This window comes from Trachemys scripta, chromosome 10 (genome assembly GCF_013100865.1).
Source record: "Trachemys scripta elegans isolate TJP31775 chromosome 10, CAS_Tse_1.0, whole genome shotgun sequence".
NCBI classification, from domain to species: domain Eukaryota; kingdom Metazoa; phylum Chordata; order Testudines; family Emydidae; genus Trachemys; species Trachemys scripta.
The window spans coordinates 79,319,773-79,334,814 of record NC_048307.1 but is presented as its reverse complement, the minus strand read 5'-3'; the positions used below and the strand labels follow the sequence as shown (position 1 = coordinate 79,334,814).

Genomic DNA, 15,042 nt, shown 5'->3' with positions numbered 1-15,042 from the left:
GACACAGCTCCCTTTCCCTCTCAAATGCACCTCCTAAACACCATTACCTTTGATATCCAACAGGACAGGTGATAAATGATGCTTGTAATGTAGTGGCTAAGGGTGGTACAGCTCTGTGTCCCTCTAGTGGGTGGGGAGGATTGAACATTTTCTGTCTATATTGTTTTTGACTAAATGAAATTTTTCGTAAAATGTGTATGCTTTCCATGGAAACGCTTCGTCCAAACACTTAATACTCAAAAATCAAAAATTTTCAACACCAACACCAATTTTTTTTTGATTTGGAGACAATACTGGAGTCTCTTATGGGAGTTGTAGTTTGGCTGCCTCATGCCTCCATTTTTCTTAATAGGACATGCGCCGCAGTGGACTTCAGTTTCCATGATGCACTAGGGAGGCTCAGGAAGAGGGTAGAGATTGGTGCATCATGGGAGATGTAGTTTGGTCACTTTTTTTCACTTTAGTTGAAATTTGCTGAGGGGGACATTTTCCGACCAGTTCTAAATAAGACCCCTACTCCTGCTGACAGCTAACAAAAAGTCTCCTTTATCTCAAGTGGTAGAGGCCTGAGGGTTTTTTTTGTATTGGGATTCAATGTTCCTGGTTCTATCCCCGCTGCTTACCATGATGTCTGTATGCTTGCATGACGGGATTTAAATTGAGTTTAAACAGATGTGATCCCAAAGCAAATGCGGTTTCAGAGTGTGCTGATGTTGTGAGAGGCAGTGTTCTTTAGACTCCTTTGGCACTCGGTCGGGGTATAATTGTACATATTCTAAGTGTGGATCCCCAGCTAACAGAGTTGCAGGAAATCACAGGCTGTTGCTGGTGAAGGAAACATGAACCCATATCATTTTTACCAGCAGTTGCTGATACTACAAAGAGGTTACAGTGAAAAAGTCTATTTGCTTTGATGAGTTTAGCTGAAACGGAAATGTCTTTGCTATCGGCCCTTTATTGGAAGATGGTTACGTATTCATTCTCTCGTTTGAAGTGAACAGTTTATTATTCAGAGTGTGATTTTTTTGCCCCTCTAAATTAAATCTGAGACTGACACTCCCTTCCTTAGCTAATACACTGTAAAAGTCCAGAGACCATTTTCCTGCCTTCCTACAACTTCTCCCCCAGACTTCTCAAACTAAACTTTAACAAACAGACCTGCAGCTAATTGCAAGTGCTTGGCCTAGGAGATATTCGCTCCCTAGGAGGGAATGTTTTTTGTAAATGGAACCTGTCTGAGTAACGTGGTAGACAGTTGCCTGGTGAAGCGGATGGGGTTTTTTGTTTGGTTGTTGCAAATAGCAAACTGGTACAAAAAACCGTTGCTCTTCATCACAGCTAATTTCAGCCGGAGCTGAACAATCTGTTCCCACAGTCATCAAAACCTATGTAAACATGGCAGATTGACATTTCCGCTAGCAGTTGCTCCTTTGGGGATTGCACCGGGGTTGCTGTTTCTTTCCACATTTTTGGTTTGCACAGGAAGCCTACAAAAAGAGCGTGCGAGTATGCAAAGGGTGTGTGCGGGGGTGTTATGTGTGTGCAGGTATCTCTGATAGCGTGTGCGTGCATGCAGATATGTATAATAGCACATATGGCCATGTGCGTGTGTGCGTATACCTTCTAGTCTGAAACATCCAGACTTTATTTGCTCAGTAATGATATGTTCTCTGGAAAAAGCTCATAATCCACCAGTCATTGACCTATCTGCAGAAAGCCATTCAGATGGCAGCAGGAGCAAATTAGTGTAATTAAATGCTGTTTCATTTATTAATATTCCTTATTGTGTTTCATCCCAGCCAGCTATATGTGATCACTTGTCTGTTTTCTCATTACTTACCGTTAGTTTAATTATCGCTGACCCAAACGAAAGGGAGAGGGGCAGGGGGCATTGGTCCAGAATAGACTGTATTGTTAATGGATGGGAAGTGACCGTTAGCAGAGATGCTGTCACCGTGATCAGCATATTTCCAGTTTTGAAAATATTTCAGCACCTGAAATCTACAGCTTTGTTTTAATGATCTTTCTTTCTGAAGCTCACTGCTGCATAAACAACATCTTTGATATCTGGTCTCTACAGGCCTGATCCTGTAGTGATGGGACTTCGGTGGGAGCAAGGTTTGGCCCTAAAGATTTTTGTGCAAAGCAATTATTATCTAGAGAGGTCTTATCCTGCGAGGTGCTAAGTGCCTTTAGCTGCTGTTTGAAGTCAAAGTGGGCCGAGGGCACTCAGCACCTCCTAAGCATGTACATGAGTATTTTGTTTTTATTTGCCCGATGCCAGCCCCGACAACCTGGTCTAATGTGTGACTTTTTGTAAGTGACTGACTTTGGAATGCTCGGTTTACGTGCAACATCTGGTCCTGCATTGCTGCCTCATTTCCAGCCAGATGGACTGAGGCACAAGGAGGTCAAATGACTCATACAAGGCCACACTGGTGTCAGAAGCCTCTTTGCTCCTGCAGCTAGACACAGGCTCTGTGATATACTCACTGGGCATTAGATCGAGAGAGAGAGAGAGGAAAGAAGAGCGATTTTCCTCCATTTAAACCGTACAGCTTCCCCTCCCTCCCCCCATGCTCTTCTCCAGTTCTCAGAGAATTTATTCTTTGTGGGACAAATAGACCACCAAAGAAAAATGGGGCTACATTTCTGCTTAACCGCCAATCCAGAAAGAGGAGTTGCTCTACCCACACTAAGCTTTTGGTAACAAGGTGAGTTGCGTAAACACAAGGTTGCCCAGTAAAATCAAGCCCCGCAAAGAAATTACCTCTGTCCATGAACTAAGAGTCTGAGCTGTGAAATAATTTGAGCTCTTAAAGGCACACATTTCCCATGCACAGAGGTGTGCATTCAGCAGTTTATTGCAAGGGGAAGCCAAGAGAACCCAGAACAAATTGCATTCAGCCCATATAATTTAATTAGATCTACAAAAAGGTAACACTGGTTGCCTGGGGGATTTGAAGCTCGACTAAGAATAGCTTGGTGGTCTGCTTAAAAAAAAAAAAAAAAAAAAAAAACCCCCCCCCCCCCCCTAAGTTTTGTGCCCCTGTATTGGTGAAGTTACCACATTTTTCCCCTGAGCTCTAACTTTAAGCAGGCAATCCATTCATACATACCTCAGCTTGAATGTGCCTGGATAGTGTATTTGTGTGGTGAGTCTTTCTCCGTAGAGCAGAATACTGATTGTTCCAATCACCAAAGTGAATGATGCCATCAGACAGCGCTGAAAGATCCATTTATTTCCAAAAAAGACCATTTGTTTCTATCACTGAATTAATTTTCAATAGGCTAGAACTGTTCCTGGTTTCTTTCTGGCTCGATATTTCTCCTGGTGGGGAGTTGATGCATTCTCCCACAATAAAATCCATGTTTTTCCCTTCTCCCACCATGAAGGTTCCCCATAAATCAGCTTCTCTCTGTATCTAGGCTCTAATTTTCTCTTGCATGGCCTCCCACCCTCTTTGCTCAACCCAAATGTCACTGCTAGCTTGTTCCCATCACTCATTCCTGCGCTGCTATAGCACATTAGTGAAGACATTACTACGCCGGCGGGAGAACTTCTCCCATCGGCATAGTTAATTCACCTCCCCGATAGGCGGTAGCTAGCTCTCCTGTCGATGTAGCTCTGTCTACACCGGGGATTAGATCGGTATAACCGTGTCACTCAGGCGTGTGGATTTTTCACACCCCTGAGCAACGTAGTTATACTGATATAAGTTTGCAGCCTAGACCTGGTCTAAGCAAGCACATTTCTTTTCAAGATGAAAGCGTTACAGAGAAAACATAACAGGAATAATAAGCGTTCCTATACACCTGCTAAAAGCTTACCAGAGGTCACCCATCAGTCTTATGGGGCCTCAGTAGGCCAAAATCTTCCAGCCTCTCCCAGGAAAGACCGGGGCCCTCCTTAGACAGAAGGTCTTGTCTGTTTGGTGGATCAGAAAGCCTGTTTAAACTCAGGCTGTTTATCCAAAGTCCTTTCTTTGTTGAACCAATATATATGAGCCTCTCCAGGCGATGGTACCTCTGTGGAGGTGTTACACCTGAGTGAATATACCTAATCACCCCACAGTGTTCTTAGTTCCCCGGGGGTCTGTGGTTCCCATCCCCTATGGAGTTACAGACAATCCCCGGACCACTGGGATAAATAAACGGAATAGAGTGAGAACTCTCAAAGATACTGCAGGAAATTGCCGTCGCTGTCACAGCGACCCACCTGCTGTCCTATGTTGTTCTTAGGCAAAATAGTTACTGCAAAGAAATTCATTTTAACTTGTATTTAGGGTAAAAACTTGGCTTTTTGACAAAATGAAACAAAATTGTAAAAAAAAAAAAATTCCATTTTTGGTTGCTGAAAAAAGCATCTTACAAAATCCCATGGAAGCTTTCAAAGAAAAATTTCAATGAAAATAAAAAATAATAATTTTCATTGAAATTTTTAATGAAAGAGGAAAATAAATTCCTAACCAGATGTTCCAGGCAGCCTTTCAAAGTAGGGCACCAATTCATTATTTGTCACCTTTCTCTTACTGCGCAGCCCTGTGCATTTACAACGGTAGATAAATAATCCTAATGATGCACCGTTAGAACTCGAGGTTTGGCTTAGATCCTTCCATCACAAAAAGTACTGTAGTTAAAACGTCGAGAGGGACTAGTGGTAGCTAGTATAATACCAGGCAGGGCTGGAGAGAATTAGCTGATGTGTTATGGGTAAATGTCCATAATCGCTATGGTAAAGTTACTTCTCAAAATAACATTCATAGTCCTAAATGAAAATGTTACATTGCTTATTCTCATAGATAGCCAATAATTGTTACTGTTTCTTCCAGAAGAGTTACTGTGTTGTTACTGTGAAATAACGTGAATAGACAATAATATGAAGGTACTTCCTATTTATGAGGTGATAACTGTATTGTGAGCTGAGGAACTCCAAGGTCAAAGATGGCTTGTTAGAATCATAGAATATCACGGTTGGAAGGGACCTCAGGAGGTCATCTAGTCCAACCCCCTGCTCAAAGCAGGACTAATCCCCAGACAGATTTTTGCCCACTCAAGGATTAAACTCACAACCCTGGGTTTAGCAAGCCAATGCTCAAACCACTAAGCTATCCTTCTTCCCCCCACCCCCACCCTTTTTTTTTATATATAATTATTAAATAAGTTGCCCACCGAGATTTTTTTTTTTAAACTTAGAATCAAAGCATTAGCCCAGAAGACAGTTGTTATTGGGTCAAGAGGAAGCACCTTGCGTTGCGGTTATTATACTGAAATGTCTAACAATGAGATGTTTTTGCGACGTAATTGGGTTTTTCTTCTTCTGTTAGCTGGGTGAAATGAGAAGTTGTGGCAGCCATGTTTGTTGTGGGCATGTGGATGGTGAGTTCTAAGGCAACAGCCAATGAGAGTGTAAGGATTTGCATAGTGTGCGAGTACCAAAACCTATGATATCCATCAGTGAGTCAGTAGCAATGCAGCGTCCCTGCCCTCTGATTAGCTTAGACCATTCCATGTTGGTATAATCCACAGAATTCTGATAGGTTTCAGAGTAGCAGCCGTGTTAGTCTGTATCCGCAAAAAGAACAGGAGTACTTGTGGCACCTTAGAGACTAACAAATTTGTTAGTCTCTAAGGTGCCACAAGTACTCCTGTTCTTTTTGAGAATTCTGATGTTAACTTGTCACCACTGTGTGTATGTATCAACTGTAGCTGCTGCTGAATGTGGTTAACCATTTTGCTAACCAAGTGTCTGAATGTAAATTGGCCAACGTGTAACAATTTCTATTAAAGTGCATTTCAAAAGTAACCCAACTGCTTTGTCTGCTTTTGCTACTGCCAGGTTTCCTAGGATGAGATTTGTAGCAGAATTCATTGATATAAAGCACCTGATTTTTCAGCCCTCAGTCTCTATGTGCGTACAAACAAAATTGCGCGCGCACACAAACACACGGGAGTGGCATGTTTCAGATGCAAACGCTTACCTACATCTTTGAACACCTCTGCATGCACAAGGGTTAAAATGTACCCCTGAAAAACTCATTCACCTTAATGGAGTTTGCAGGTGCACATTCTATAGGTGTTAAACATTTCAAGACGTCTGTGCAGGTTTTTGTACCTGCAAAGTGTGGGTGAATAGATGTGTGTGTGCAGTTTTTGCATATGCACACGCAAGAGGGAGCCAGACAGAAGATCAGCTGAAGATCTGGCCCAAAATGGGATTCTTCCTTATATAAAACATGCAAAATGGAAAAGCTCAAATAATAAAATGCTAAAAGATTCTAACTCACAGAAAAAGAAGAGCAGGAGTACTTGTGGCACCTTAGAGACTAACAAATTTATTAGAGCATAAGCTTTCGTGGACTACAGCTCACTTCTTCGGATGCATAACTCACGGAGGAACTTTAAGAAAGAGAGGCAGAGTGGTGTATTGGAGACCTACATTCTATTCCTAACTTTTCTACTGAGCCACTATTAGATGTTAGGCAAGTCAGTTAGTCTCTCTGTGCCTGAGTTTCTCCACATGTAACATGGAGATCTTTATCCACCTGTATAAAGTGCTTTGAGAGCGTTATAGGAAGGTAGCTACTGAAGTGTAGAGTATTATTCCCACTGCCTCCAACCCACTAGTGTCTTGGCATGTACATGCAGAAGGGTCTGATGCCAAACCAATTGAGATAAAAGAGCATTTTCCCCCTGACTTCCATGGGCTTTGAATTAGGTCTTCAAAAGGAAGATGCATGCAGTGTGGTGCTACCTGATACATTGCAGCCTATAGGTCTCGAAATCTATGAAATCAGCAGAGACTCCCATATTAGATTTGGAGTATGAACTCTTCTCATAATGTGTCACAGGAAGAACAGTATTAGAAATATTGGGTCAGAGCTAAGAAAATCCCAATTATCCACTTGCTCCACATCAGACCATAACAAATCAGTGCACTAAACCCCATGTTCTGTGGTGGTAATGTCAGTTTGTCAGGGCTAGTGTTATTGTGACATCATTGGAAGTGTGTTGGCTGCATTTAACCGACATCTTCAAACCATATGGCATTTCTCCATCTTCTTCTTTGTGTTGAACTGCCTGTTCTTTCAGGTTTGGAAGGATACAAATCTGTGTCTTGGAAATAATCTGATCATTGCTTTCCTTTTTATTCTGCAGTCTACATGGAATAAATCAATTAATCAGAACTGGACAAGTAGCATAGCCAGATGTGGAGATGCCATTACAAAAGAGCCAACTGCTGCTGTGAATGGGACACTGAAGCCGCCTTCTAATGCAGGACAAAAGCTTTTGCTACAAGCGCTGGTGTACAATGCTGTTACGGTGGGTGTTTTCAGTATTTTAGTATCAGCGGTTTGTGCACTACGGTACATTTGTTATGTGTCCCTTCGTCTTTTCCCTGATTGTAGAGGGAGAGAAAATATTTACCCCGTAGAGTTCATCTCCGTTTGCTGATTATGGTTTTTGTTCCGTTGCCCAAGTATATCACTGCATGTCATGTGTGATTTGCGTACGTGGGGAAAAGTTGTTTTATTTTCAGGGAGTCCTCTGTGTCTCTCTCAGAGGTCCAGCAATCCCCCTGTTCTCACTGCCTTACTTCCCTCAGTCGTTGTAGTCTTGAATCAGTGGCCAAGGGGGGAGTGGAGCAGATTCCTTGTTAATGAGGTGGAGAGGCTGCCGTGCTCTCATCTGGGGAGCAGAAATCAGGCTCCAGAGAACAGATTTGGTTTTTTTATGTAGCAGTGCAGTAAAGTTACACATAAAATGAGTTAGGATCGACAGTAACCAGCATAGAGAGTTATTAAGATCTATTTTATTCTAACCTGGAGAAGGAATTGCATTTTTGCTTATAGAAAGAGTCAAAAATCAAGGGTTGTTTTAAATTCCTTTGAAAGGTAGCGTAAAGCCATTTCCATTATCCTTCGTCTACAGATCAGGAAAAAATTCAGGTTTCATAGATTCCAAGCCCAGAAAGGACCACTGTGATAATCTAGTCTGATCTTCTGCATAACATAGGCCATAGGGCTTCCCAAAACAAATTCCTAGAGCAGATCTTTTAGAAAAACATCCAATCTTGTTTTAAAAATCCTTGGGAAATTATTCCAATGGTTAATTACTTGCAACATTATAAATTTATGCCTGAATTTGTCTAGCTTCAATGTCCAGACATTGGATTGTGTTATATCTTTCTCTGCAATATTGAAGAGCCCATTATTAAATATTTGTTTCCCATGTAGATACTTATGGACTGTAATCAACTCACCCCTTAACCATCTCTTTTTTAAGATAAATAGATGGAGCATGTGAGTCTGTCGCTGTAAGGCAAAGTTTCTAATCCTTCAGTCACTCTTGTGGCTCTTCTCTGAACCCTCTCCAGTTTATCAGCATCCTTTGTGGGCACCAGAACTGGTCACAGTATTCTAGCAGGAGTTGCACCAGTGCCAAATATAGGGGAAAAATAACCTCTCTGCTCCAACTCAAGATTCCCCTCTTTATGCATCCAAGGATCACATTAGCTCTTTTGGCCACAGAGTCATTTTGGGGGGCTCATGTTCGGTTGATTATCCACCACACCCAAATCTTTTTGAGAGTCACTACTTCCTAGGATAGAGTCCCCCGTCCTGTAAGTAGGGCTTACGGTCTTTATTCCCAGATGTGTACATATACATTTAGCTGTGTTAAAACACATTCTGTTTGCATGCACCCAATTTACCAAGTGATGCAGATCGCTCTAAATCAGCGACCTGTCCTCTTCATTACTGACCCCTCTCCTAGTCTTCGTGTCATGTGCATATTTTATCAGTGAGGATTTTACATTTTCTTCCAGGCCATTGATAAAGATGTTAAATAGCGTAGGACCAAGAACCAATCCCTGAGGGACCCCACTGTAAGCACACCCGCTCGATGATTCCCCATTTTCGATTACATTTTGAGACCTATCGGTTAGCCAGTTTTGGATCCATTTAATGTGTGCCATATTCATTTTATATAGTTCTAGTTTTTAAATCAAAATGGTGTGCAGTACTGTCAAACGCCTTGCTGAAATCTAAATGTATTACATCAGTGCTTTTACCCTAAGAACCAAACTTGTAATCTCATTTAAAAAAAAAAAATCAAGTTTGTTTGACAGGATCTATTTTCCACAAATGCTTGTTGATTTGCGTTAATTACATTACCCTCCTTTAATTCCTTATTAATCGAGTCCCATATCAGCTGCTCCATTCTCTTGCCCAGGATCGATGTTAGGCTGACAAGTCTTATAATTACCTGCGTCATCCCTTTTATCTTTTCTAAAATATTGGCACATTTGCTTTGTTCCAGTCGTCTAGAACTTCCCCAGTGTTCCAAGACTTATTGAAAATCAGCATTAACATTTCTGATGTTGTGTTCTCAAATTTAGGAATACAGATGTATTCCAGTTAAGCAGTTGCTAATATCATAATCTGTGTCAAGGCTCCATTGAAGCAATTTGATATAAACTCAGCTGACTCTGTAAAGCAAGAGATTTGCCTGGTGTTGCTTTAAGATTTTGTCTTCTCTCCTCTAATAAGTACCTCCACCTATCCTATGCTTCCTTCCTAGATAGCAGTGTGAAAATCAGTTATACACAGGATGTAATTAATGTTGTGTAGAGAGTTGAGACAATGTTTTACAACCCAATTACAGAGTGTCATTTACATCACAGTTTAGCTACCCATCAGAGTTTGTCAACAAAAGGAGAGAAGTGTTAAAATATGTAAATGTTACACAAAATTGGCTTAACTAGGAAGCCGGAGAGTTACACATAGGATAGTTCACTTCCTTGTTTTGGATTGTTTCCTTTCAGTAAGTGAAGTTGTTAACCAGCAAAGGCAATAAACTTTGAAAAGATTTTAAAGCGAATTGTCTAAGAGCTCTCTATGGGCTTCCAAAATAGAGAAATCTGCTTAGTTAACAATTTGAGTCTAATATAGTAACTCCCCGCTTAAAAATAAATGCAAAGGCCCCAAGAACACAGGACACTGTTTAAATGTTGCATGAGTGAAATCGTTCTGTTCTTTCCGATTCTAAGGGCTTTGTTTTATAACAGCTTTTGCAGATTACAAAATAGGATTAAGGTAACTGGCAAATATTGCTCTGCTTATACACTGCAGCCAACGTTTTCAAAAGCGAATAGTCAGCTTGGGTACCTCATGTTTTGGGTGCCCAACTTCAGATGCCACAAAGGGGCCTGATACTTAGAAAGTGCCAAGCATGCACCTTCTGAAAATCTGTCCCTTTAAGCACCTAAAATCACGAGGACTTTTGAAAATCTCAGCCTTTGTCTCTAGAAGGAGAGGGCCTTGTGGAATCGTTGTAATGTACATGTTCCAATTTCAATATTTGATAGCTAAGGACGTGGGGAATATCCTTAAGAATCTGAAGGCATCCATGTTATTCTAGGCGGTGTCGCCCTGTGGACAGAGTACTGGACTAGAACTCAAGACATCTGGGTTCTATTCCTGGCTTGGCTAGCAAGCCAGGTGACTGTGAGCCAGTTACTACAGTGCTTTGTGCTTCAGTTTCCCCAGCTCTACAATGGAGGTAATGATGCTCACCTCCTTTGTAAAAATCTCCTTTTGAGATCTACTGATGAAAAGTGCTATGTCGGAGCAAGTTATTACTACTGTTGTTGTTATAACATTGCCAACTCTCACAATTTCACGGTTGCTATATTTGCTGGGGTTTTTTTTCTTAATGTCCCAGTTCCTGGAGTCATGTGATTATATGAGAATCTCAGCTTACATTTAAAAAATAAAAGTTACATTTCGAGCTCCTCGTGCTTGAAAAAATGAATTCTCAAGGCCCAGAACCCAAAGGCAAATAAAAAGAAACCCACACTTTTCATTTTTTTAAACTTTCATTAGTTTTTGGAACCTGATTCATTATTTTTGAATGCTTGGGGTTGGCCGTACTGCTATCCAGCCACTTAATGTCACTGTACACTATTAGCCATACCTCTAAGCCAACCCCTGGTATAGTTTGCTAGGATCCTGGAGTCTAGTCCCCTTTCTGCTGTTGACTCACTGGGTAACCTGTGGAAGTCTTTGCCTCAGTTTCCCCACCTGTAGCTATATGTGTTGTGAGGCTTCCAAAGCAGCTTGAGGTCCTCTGATGGAAGGCGATCATAGAATATCAGGGTTAGAAGGGACCTCAGGAGGTCATCTAGTCCAACCCGCTGCTCAAAGCAGGACCAATCCCCAGACAGATTTTTGCCCCAGATCCCTGAGTGGCCCCCTCAAGGATTGAACTCACAACCCTGGGTTTAGCAGGCCAATTCTCAAACCACTGAGCTATCCCTTCCCCCAATGATGTATAAGTGCAGAGTTCATGTATCTGGATGTAGTCCTCCTGCCCAGTTTACAGTGTGAATTCTGTTATGCCCACTGTGCTCATTCCTGAGAGGACGCTTTCGCTGTTATAAATGAGCGCTCTGCGCCTAGCGTCTGGACTGGGGATCGGCAATCCACACCGGGGAGGTGAATGCCATGCCCTGCGTGTGTTGACTTCAGATTTGCAAATACATTTTATAACACAGTCTTGGGAAAGCCATTCCAACCTTGCTCACTTGCCAAGCTCAAAACCCAGAATATTATTTTTTTTCCTTAAATCATTGATGGAATCACAACCGTCTAAAACCATGTGGACAAACGCCCGGAAACGCTTTGGGCTATTGATCTGAATAGGCTTTTGTTAGATTGTTTGTCTTTTAAAATGACACAGCCTGATGTTTATTTTTTTAAATGACGTCTTTGGTTTTGGGTATACAGTGAGCTCTGTCTCTGAGCTGCATGCTTTATTTCCAACATTAATTACCAAAAGCTGATGGAAAATGCAATTAAACTCAGCTGGCATTTTGGAAAATCTGGTTGGGTTAAAATAGCGTCGCTTGACTTTAGACCTGAAAAGAGAAGCTTGGAAAAGTTGCCTGCATTGAAAAAGAGCATATGCTCTTGTTTCTGAGCTGTTCTGCCATAAAGCCATTCTGACTTTGGCTATTGCTCATGGTACAGCAGGAGCCGTGTTTAGACTCCAATCCAGTGAGGCATATAAAGACACGCTGAATTTTAAGGATGTGCGTAGGCCCATTGAACTCAATGGGATTACTCACGTGCTCCCGGTTAAACACGGGCTTCTCCGTTTGTCAGGATCCAGGGACTGAATGATCTGAATTTAGTCACTTTCTCCCTTTGCTTTCTGCTTGCTAACAGAATGAAGTGATGAAAAATCAACCACCCATCAGCCTCCATCAAGTGGAAGCCGAGATCATCGTCCATTCCGATTTCTCAGCCTCTGACAGAGACTCTCAGCTTCACACGCTGGACACTGAAGAAATGGGTCCTGAGGATCACAACCCGGAAAACGTCCCCTCTGATGAGCAGCCCCTTCACACCTCCGCAAACGCCAAGCAGAAGGTCAGCAAAGCATTAGCGGACTGCCAAGGCAAACCTGAGCTTCAGACCCAGGATGCCCTGTTAAGTACTGACAGAAAGACTAACAAAACGGAAGCTGTTGGCCCTCATGGGCTCACCAATGGCTTCCACAGGCACGGAGAAAGTCTGGACTCTATGGAAAGCGGGGATTCGGACTGTCTTCAAGAAGGCAGAGGGAACGTACAGCCAGTCAAGTGCCAAGCTTTTCCCACAGGCCAGCAGGACCCCCCTCTGTGTAGTATCTCTGCGCTAATCAATTCATCCTCAGCATCTGAGAACGTAACGCGTGTCCATAACCATTAAAAAGGAAATTAATCTGATTTTGACCATGGGAAAGCTAGAAGAAGTAGGTGTGAGTTAGTGGGGGCCAGATCCGGAGAGATACTGTGTGCCCTCATCTTGCAGTGAATTCAATGGGGGAAAGAGGGTGCTTAGTACCTCAGAGGCTCAGGTTCCTCGACAGGTGAACAGCCCTAAATATACACGAAATAAATCAATATGTAGATGGCCGTGGGCCCAATCCAACTCCCATTGAAGCACCTAAAACAGAACCTTCAGCCTGTGCCATTGTTTCCTTTTATTCCATGATGGGGCGTGCCGGGACATTTTTCATGGTGGAAAGAGGGAGAATACATTAAGCGCATGTTCCCCGATGTTCCTCTTCGCCAGGGAGGGCCCCAGCCTTGCTTAGCCCTCTTCAGCTTTGCGATGCGTTTTGCGAAGCAAGCACCCAAAGGGGTTGAAACAAACGCCAGCCGGAAGGTAATTAGCCGTAACCAGTGGCCTTCTCCGCTCGCCCATGGTTAAAATGATTTTAATAATCCCTTTGTACACTACCCCAGTAAATATTACTAGCAGGCTGATGTAGTGGCCTTTTATTACACACTCTGCGAGTGCCTCTAACAACTTGTACTATATAGAACCTTCTCCAGCATCTCGGTCACTTCACCAAGCTGGACTTTGTGTTATGTAGGTTCTTGTACCTATCGTTTTAGGTACGTCTCTCTCCTTTTAATGTACGACAGTGTATTTTTATTTCCTCGGAGCATCTTTATATTATTTAATTTTATAAAGTGGAGTAGAGTGTGGTATAGAGTAGCATTTTTACTACTTCTCTCTTTATTTTTTTCCTCCTTAACAACACAACTACCTCATGTCTGTTGGAGAAAAAAAAAGCAGTAGATTGACTCTTTTGTTATAGTCCATTTTAGTTTTTAACTTATTCTTATACTGCCTTTTTCTAAAGAATATGTTTGCACTGGTTGTTGACTATTTTTTAATGAATAGTGCTGCAGGTCTGAAGTCTTGCTCTTTCTTTTGTTTCTTTGGAATCCGTTACGGCAGGACCCCCTGCCCTAAGACTGGCACGTCGGGTGTGTTTGGCCGTATAACCATGTGCTTCACAAAAAGGCCATCTCAGATGGGGCGATGGTTAGCAGCGTTTTGTTTTTAAGGGACGTTTTCAAACGGGATTTGGGGAGCGTCAGTTTGTTAGGACCCAACTTTAGACATAGAATCATAGAATATCAGGGTTGGAAGAGACCTCAGTGAGTCCAGTCCCCTGCTCAAAGCAGGACCAACACCGACTAAAGAGACACTTTAAAGAGGCCAGACTGCCTGAGGGTGGGTACTCAACAGTTTCTGAAAATCGGGTCCCTTTAAAGTGGCTCAAATTCGGCAGCCAAAATCACAAGTCGCTTCTGACAATCTTGGCCAAAATGGATTTTGAGGCTGGGTCTAGCCTTCGAGCGGGGGCGTCCGCTTCCCTGCTCGAGGAGACTGACTTACTCAGAGACAACCCGTGCCTGCGATAGTGGGGGGCAGAGTGAGGACAGCCGGCGTCAACGATGTTACTGAGCATGCTCCGTTCGTGTGAGCATGCTCAATACAAGCCAAGCTGCAAATCTGGGCAGGGGAAAGGGGGCATATGAGCCTTCCGCCACGCATCACCTCTGCTTACACTAGCTGCCATGAAGCTAGTGCCCTAAAAATGGAGTGTAGCCACGGGTGGGCGAGCTGTGGGAGGGGCCAGCCTTCCCGAGTACAGACCAATGGCGCGTACTCACGTAGCTAGCCTGTTGCACCGCACTCCGCTCCATTTTTAGCATGCTAGGTTGATGGGCCGTCTCCTCACGCTGGGATTCGCACTCGGCGCGAGGACATCCCCTTAAAAGGACAGTGCCACGTTCACAAAAACCGTTCTTTCTTGTTCAAATAGCCCCTTGACTGATCACAGACAGACTTTAAATAATCTCATTTACTCTTCATTATCTAGGCTGTTGACTGAGGGCATTTCTCGCCGCTTGACCCATTGAAAAGAATTTCCCTTCATTCCCACCCTGTCTCGGGTCGCTTTCAGATTCTCAAAATGCAGCTTTGAATAGCGAGCACTGGGGACTGGGCCAAATCCTGAGAGGTGTGGAGGATCTGCACTTCCCATTGAATTCATTGGAGATTGCGGGTGCTGAGGAGAGGCTCAGCATTTCTTCAGATTTAGCCAAAAAAAGCCCCCAAACCTGCTTCCGTTGGAATTAGCCAGAAGAATATCCTGGAGACCTTTGTGTAGATCTGAGGCTTTGTAAAAAGTGTT

General features: G+C 42.8%; 1 protein-coding gene across 3 annotated transcripts in view; it reads left to right on the top strand.

Annotated features, from left to right (window-relative positions):
- IGDCC4 (immunoglobulin superfamily DCC subclass member 4) overlaps nt 1-13,754 on the top strand; it is a 166,138-nt gene extending 152,384 nt beyond the window's left edge. For all 3 annotated transcript variants that reach the window (XM_034783590.1, XM_034783592.1, XM_034783591.1), the window contains 2 exons: nt 7,159-7,323; nt 12,231-13,754. In XM_034783590.1, the coding sequence (XP_034639481.1) occupies nt 7,159-7,323; nt 12,231-12,755 (690 nt within the window). In that variant the 3' untranslated portion in view covers nt 12,756-13,754. The remainder of the gene's footprint in view (nt 1-7,158; nt 7,324-12,230) is intronic.
- The last annotated feature ends 1,288 nt before the right edge of the window (nt 13,755-15,042 follow it).